This window comes from Cephus cinctus, unplaced genomic scaffold, assembly GCF_000341935.2.
Source record: "Cephus cinctus unplaced genomic scaffold, Ccin1 Ccin1_scaffold0126, whole genome shotgun sequence".
Lineage (NCBI taxonomy): Eukaryota > Metazoa > Arthropoda > Insecta > Hymenoptera > Cephidae > Cephus > Cephus cinctus.
In genome coordinates this window covers 355,429-362,632 of record NW_014332860.1, presented here as the reverse complement: position 1 = coordinate 362,632, position 7,204 = coordinate 355,429, and the positions used below count along the sequence as shown (strand labels likewise).

Below are 7,204 nucleotides of genomic sequence, written 5' to 3'. Positions count from 1 at the left end.
GATGTGTAATTGAAGATTTCTTATTCAATTATAAGCTTTTATTAATTTTACCACTGTTAGACGTATCGAATTGACAAACCGATAAAGAACAAGAGTACGAAGATTGGATCTTCGGGAGACACAAGCTCTATCTAGAGAGCGATGATGCTGAATGAATAGGCTATAGGGGATGCGAGTAAAAGAAGGTTCATATAGTCTGAAAACGGTAACGGAGGAAGGCAGCGAGACATACGTGGCGTACAGCAGACACCAGGTGACTGACTGGCTGAGTTTGTTTGGAAAGAAGCCAGGGAAAGGATGGATGTTTGTATGTCGGGCGTTGACTTTAATAAAACTCTATTAACGACTGTCAATTATTTATACGTACCAGATACTAACAATGGTATATATTTCTCTGACTAATCCTTGAAACAGTTTTTCGTGTTGGATTGTGTAACGATAATGGTTTATGAGTGTCCTTAACAATTAGTTATCGGATTAGTTACTGTTCATTGTTATCTTGATAAAATCATACGATTAACTGTAAGGACATTTTTTATTAACCGTTTAAAAAATATTTCAACGTTTCTTCTAAATTCTCTGAATATGAACTAGTGCTGAATAAAAAAATGTACAGACTGGTCGACTGACGCTGTTCTAATGGCGTGTACACTCAAGTCTGCTCACGTCGTCATTGGCTATAGTCTCTTCCAGTGTTCGCGGCACATAGGGTACGTATTGTTACGATCGTCAGCTGCTCCGCTTCAAACGAGGATGCATACGTGCTCGCTGAGGTTGGGGTGCAGTGAACAGGACAGGGAAGGGAGTTATGATGCATAAGAAGAGGGGTTCTTTCTCAACCCTACAATGCCGGCATGTGTTCTAGATTCTCTGTGTCATTGTTCTTGTAAAGTGGACTCTCGTTAGTAAATCTCTTCGACAGTGAACAATTGTCGATTTATCGTTTAAATGAGATTCTTAAGTCTGCCTTTGTAGATGCCCAAAACCGTGCTAATGAATTCAATTTAAAACTAAATGTATCATTGGTTTGGCAAGTTACATAGGCCATTTGTCTTATTCATCGAACTGTGTTTACACCATATGGAAAAATAGTAATCGCGGAAAGATCCATTAATATTAACTCACAATATTATTTACAAATTTAAAAAGTAATAAATGGTGAGCTTGCAAAGTCTCTATCAAATTCGTCGTACTTCATAACAATAATTACATGATATCAATTTTGTTTGCAAGTTTTGTGCGCGCTTATTAATTGTGTGCAGTATAAAAATGTTTTATTTAAAGGTGACTTTGCGTAGTGGTAAACCGATTTAAATGGACCGAAACGAATGGAACACACTTACGAGTGCATTGCTTTCTACCTCTTACATTTTCTTTCTCCTTTACATCTCTTTAGCCTGTTCTGTCCTTACTGCTTCGAAGCTGGGTGTGCCAGCGCCTCTCATGCAGGCATGTATGTACCAGAAACTTTATCCGCTGCACTTTCTTCTCTTTGAGAGGCATAAAATAAACAAGTTGTATATGTTTCATGAACGAAACAAATAAAACTTTGCATGAATTGATTTTCTATTGCTTCTCATTTCTTTTATTACAGTTTTTATTCTAGGAACAAATTTGAATACGCGTTCACCGCGTATTGCTCGTTGACCTCCGAGCTATGTTGCGTGAATACAAGTGCAATTATTCACTTTTTAACTTTCACCTACTATGAATGACTTCTCATTTACAAGCCACATGCTCGCATTATTTCCCATAGATGATTTGGGGACAACTTGAACGCATGTTTTTCTTGATTGCAAATCTGTCTGACCGAACATGTGTAACCGTGATAGAGTTCATTTCATGTGAATGTCGTTAGGAGTTTCATAATATTTCCTGGATAGTTAGCACTGTTCGTATTAGACCATAGTGTATTGTGTAAAATATCTGGAGAACATAAAATTCGGTATTTTATATAATTTATTAAGTCAAAAAACTATATTGAAATATAATATATCTATTGAAATTATAAATGTCATGTTAAAAGAGATTATCGGCCAATTTTCATTCGAGATACATCAACGTTTTTCGTTGTTCCGTATGATTCAAATAAAGACATAAAAAAATGAATTAAATTAATTTTAATGTACCTCATGATACGTTGTTAATAAAAATGATAACACTATTGGTTACCTTCTCAGATCGACCGACAATAAAATATGTCAGTTACCATGCTATGGGATTTAACGATCGAGAAAGGCTGTTGGGCGCCACTTGCAACAGTCATACATCGATCCATTTGTTTATGAGGCCGTCTGCTAGTTTGGCTGGTTTCTCTGGCACCTTGATATTATGCAGTAAATTATTTTTACTGTGCATTTTATTGATATACATAAGAAATGCCAGGATCTGGAGTAAGTACATACATCTCCTAAACTTCTATTTGACCTTATGTCTCTTCTTAGTTATACAGAAGCACATTAAATTGACATACGTTTGACAGTCGCAACTTCTGTCAAAATATGTTAATACTGCCTCTACATATAAGAATAACTACAACATGATTTGCAATTTTTTACAATTACAAATATACACTCGTGTAACTCATGCTTGTTTATGCGGTTAGTAAAAATGAATAAAGTATAAATAAACTTAGTTTCATAAACAATATTGCAGAGATACGTATATCTACAAATTGTACGGAATCCTATAAAAGAATATTGTGACACTCTATGATGTAGTGATTTTATAAAGACTTATATTCATTTTTCAAAACATTAAAACTTGTATTTTAATTCTTTTTATAGGATAATACAACAGAGCTTGGGGAAGTAGAAAACGTAAGAGTAGTTGTCAGAGTACGACCATTAAATGGAAAAGAATTGGATGGTCATTGTAAAAATGTCACGATCGTCGATGCATTGAACAGTGAAATAATTATTGAAAATCCAAATGCTGTACATGGGGAGCCACCTAAGGTTTTTTCCTTTGATGCTGTCTTTGACACAGATTCGACGCAAGTTGACATTTACAATGAAACTGCCAGACCTATCGTGGATAAAGTTTTACAAGGATATAATGGTACAATACTTGCCTATGGCCAAACTGGCACAGGCAAAACATATACAATGTCTGGCGCAAAAACTTCTCCACAGCTGAGGGGCATTATTCCAAATACATTTGCCCATATATTTGGACACATTGCTAAAGCTGATGAAAATCAAAAGTAAATTTTTATATCTCCTTATATGCAAATATTTTTTACAGACTAACTGCATATATTACAACAATGTTTAGATTTTTAGTACGGGCCACATATTTGGAAATTTATAATGAAGAAGTCAGAGATTTATTAGGAAAAGATCAGAATACTCGGTTAGAGGTAAAAGAGAGACCAGACATTGGTGTCTTTGTAAAAGATCTAAGCGGATACGTAGTAAATAATGCCGATGATTTGGATCGTATTATGACTCTTGGAAATAAAAATCGTAAGTTTTTGATTTTATCGTAATTATGATACCAATTATTGTACTTGAAAAACGCTTCACCTTATTACTTAAAGGGGTCGTTGGCGCAACGGCAATGAACGTATCTAGTTCACGTTCCCATGCAATTTTCACAATAACCGTCGAATCTAGTCAACTTGGAGAGGACGGGGAGCAACATGTAAAAATGGGTAAACTTCACCTGGTAGACTTAGCTGTGCGTATTTTACAATCGCGCTAACAATACATGTTTGTTCGTAAAGGCAACAATTCATGATAATGATATACTTCTTAGGGATCTGAAAGACAAAGCAAAACCAAAGCAAGTGGCGTTCGATTAAGAGAAGCTACAAAAATAAATCTATCCCTTTCGACATTGGGCAATGTTATATCGGCACTGGTTGATGGACAAAGTTCTCATGTACCTTACAGAAATTCAAAGCTAACCAGATTACTTCAAGACTCATTGGGCGGCAATTCTAAAACATTAATGGTATGCTTATTCGTAGACGGCAATGTTTCATAATTAAATACATTATAATTCGTTTCAGTGTGCAAATATCAGTCCCGCCGATATGAATTATGACGAAACAATAAGCACGTTACGTTATGCTAATCGCGCCAAGAATATCAAAAACAGAGCAAGAATCAACGAAGATCCTAAAGATGCGCTATTGCGCCAATTTCAAGTGGAAATTGAACAGTTGCGAAAACAACTTGAAGAAAATTGTGCTGAAATTTCAGAATCTGAAGGTGAAACAGAAGACTCTGAAGAGAATGTGGAAATGAGGAGGGAACGTAAAGCACGACAGCGAAGAAGTCAAATTTTAACAATGAATGAATTAGACGACAGAGACATAGAATCGCGGGAAAAGGCTGACAAAGCCGAGAAAGATAACAAGAGTCCGGATGACAAAGATGTCATTGAACTAAAGAGAACCCAGTGAGTATTGAGGTGTGCCCATCTAGGAAGGTTACAAATAAGAAAATTTGAAGATTTATTTAGAAAACGATGAGGTTTATTTAATTTTCTGTCCGGTGGAAAATATTATACATGTAGGTAATAAACAAAATTTTGCCAAAATATGTTAAGAAGAAATGCGTTTAAAGTTTTATATAAGGTTTAAACGTATAAAGAAACAAAATTTGTAATCCACTATATTTTCGTTATTCTCACAAATTTAAACTTCAGAATAACATTCTTGAAACATTAGGCTTTTAGAAAAATGTAAAAAATGGGAAAAAGATTTTTTTTTTACCTTCCTAGGTCAGTATGTCCCTTTAAGTGCCGTCGCACTTGTCAGTAATAAATTTGATTAATATATACATATATAATCCATTATACAGGAGTGAGAAGGAGGCTTTAAGAGAGAAAATGCAAAATTTGCAAAACAAAATACTAGTTGGAGGTGAGAACCTTTTAGAGAAAGCCGAAGCTCAGGAGCATCTTCTAGCAGCAGCAGCTGTTGAACTAGAACAACGTAAAAGCCGGGAAGAACAACTGAAAAAGGCCATTGAGGAAAAAGAAGCTGAGCGAATAGATATCGAAGAATTATATTCCTCTTTGCAGGACGCGGCAGCAGGAAAAACAAAAAAATTAGCAAGAGTTTATACAATGTTATTGCAAGCCAAAGCAGAACTCTCAGATTTACAGCAAGAACATCAAAGAGAAATGGAAGGACTTCTGGAAGGTGTCAGAGGTATTGGACGGGAACTACAGCTCCAAGAACTTATACTTCATAATTATATACCTGTTCAATATCAAGTATGTACCTTCACTCAAAACCCATAATATGAATCAAACAAACTGAATCTATTTGATTTTCACTGGAATAATACTGTATTTTAGACAATGATAGAAAGGTATGTTCATTGGAACGAAGATATTGGCGAATGGCAATTAAAGTGTGTAGCCTACACAGGGAACAACATGCGAAAGGCTCAAGTGACAACAGCGATAGGAAATAACAAAGACGTAAATATAGTTTTTGCTATAAAATTCATATAACATTCGAATGAATTTATCGAATACAAATTTTGATATTTGTTTGCAGCAACCTCAACCAGATCTATCCAATATTTACCTATCATACAATACTGGAGCAGAGAACAACCTTGTGCAACCAAGAAAATTAAGAGGTCGTTCTGGTGTACCACGACCAACAACAGCTCATCGACGTACACCGCAATAAATATAGAATTTGGATCATGCGAGGCGCGGATATTTATTTTTCGTAGATAATTTTTCTAGAACTTTTTGTAACTACTCGACATTATCTCGTTTTATTGCTCTCTAAATAACAATGCAGTCGCGATATCAGTTCTTGTACAGTTTTCAAAGTTTTGCGGAATATTTGGTCATGAGTGTAAACTCCGTACGATGTCACTGAACCTAAGCAGTATACAAATCTTAGTCATCTTTAAGATGCCAAAAAGACAAGCTCTACCGTGTTATATGTCTTAAGGCAGTATCCTGCTTTAAAAGGGTCGAAAAATCGATTTTTTTTTTATTGCCTAAATCTATTCCTAATGTATCCAAGAATATGTATTTAAAGTTATAGAGGCTAATTCACAATATTTTCAAATATACAGCACTAAACGCAATGGCGTATGGGCACCTGGAGCGCGCGCTCCTTTACTTTAAAGCGCGTTTTCTCCAGTTTTCATTTTTACGCTTTTTCTAAACTGGTGGGCGTGATTGCAGGAAAACTAGACGACCAATCAAAACGAACCAAGGCTTGTTAGCTTCAGTTTTGTATTCTGTTCTATTTGAACTAAAAAGATTCATGAAAAAAGTTCTAAACAACTTTTTTAGCAAGTTAAAACGATTTTTTTTTCACAAAAAACATTTTTTTTTCAAACTTGAGAAAAATTTTAGATTTCACAAATTTTTCGGTTTTTCTTAGTTCATCTAGAAGAAAAATATATGGAAATTAAAATTTTCTTCAGTTTTTTTGTTTCAAACGAAAATTGCGAGCTTCATCTTTCCCGCCGATTGGAGACTGCAATTGCAAGGTGTTGCACAAATGAGCATAAAAATCTGCTGTGTATGAATATTTTTCGCTCAAAAAAATTTTTTTTAATGTTCAAATATGCAATAAAATAATCTTCTAAGTTCGCTACTTTTTTTCTGTCTTAAAAGAGTTCCCGGAAAAACGCTTTTTTTAGGCCTCCTAAAGCAGGATACTGCCTTAAGGACGACTTTCGGGCAATAGGTGTTTTCTAGGGATTTAATATTTCCCTTAGTGCAAAAATGCAGCTGTTTTCTCTTTACGTATAATAAAACATGATGTCAACTGTCGCAGCTATTAAGTTACCTTATGAAAGTACAAGTGGGATTGTCATGTATTAAAAAGTCACTTGAAAAAGTTTTAACAAAATCGAAGAGATATTATATTTTTACGACTTCCCCAATTCCAGGTAAAAATATATCGCGCGGAAAAAAAGAACTCACAAAAATTAATGTTTCAATATAACATATGTTAAACGTTACCAATATATTTAGTACTAGATCGAAAATTAAATATTATATCCAATAATAGTTGGATGACAAAATCATTTGCGGCACGTAAAGTAATTTACATGACTTTGATGTATGTCGTATAAAATTTGGGTCAATAACGTACATCACACATATGTATAACCGAAAGCGACACACATACACACTCGACATAATTGAATTTTAAAGTATCGCCAATATTTGAAGTATATTTTCCCTATTCAGTACAGTGAACTAGTAT

General features: G+C 34.6%; 1 protein-coding gene across 2 annotated transcripts; it reads left to right on the top strand.

The window, feature by feature from the left end:
- The first annotated feature begins 2,078 nt into the window (after positions 1 to 2,078).
- Positions 2,079 to 6,582, top strand: LOC107275212 (kinesin-like protein KIF3A). Of its 2 annotated transcripts, none has more exons than XM_015755103.2 (9): positions 2,079 to 2,393; positions 2,787 to 3,205; positions 3,277 to 3,467; positions 3,542 to 3,681; positions 3,760 to 3,957; positions 4,016 to 4,407; positions 4,812 to 5,229; positions 5,314 to 5,439; positions 5,519 to 6,582. In XM_015755103.2, exons 1-9 carry the CDS (start codon positions 2,379 to 2,381, stop codon positions 5,654 to 5,656), a joined length of 2,037 nt encoding a protein of 678 aa, XP_015610589.1. In that variant the 5' UTR covers positions 2,079 to 2,378; the 3' UTR covers positions 5,657 to 6,582. The 2 variants fall into 2 exon arrangements, with proteins under 2 accessions (XP_015610589.1, XP_024935892.1); XM_025080124.1 differs by lacking the exon at positions 2,079 to 2,393 and adding an exon at positions 2,471 to 2,600.
- Positions 6,583 to 7,204: the final 622 nt, after the last annotated feature.

Bases quoted from the DNA above. Each gene is read 5' to 3' on its own strand.
- LOC107275212 (XM_015755103.2), top strand. The intron at 4,408-4,811 runs GTGAGTATTGAG...TCCATTATACAG, and splicing joins ATTGAACTAAAGAGAACCCA to GAGTGAGAAGGAGGCTTTAA. The intron at 5,440-5,518 runs GTAAATATAGTT...ATTTGTTTGCAG, and splicing joins CGATAGGAAATAACAAAGAC to CAACCTCAACCAGATCTATC.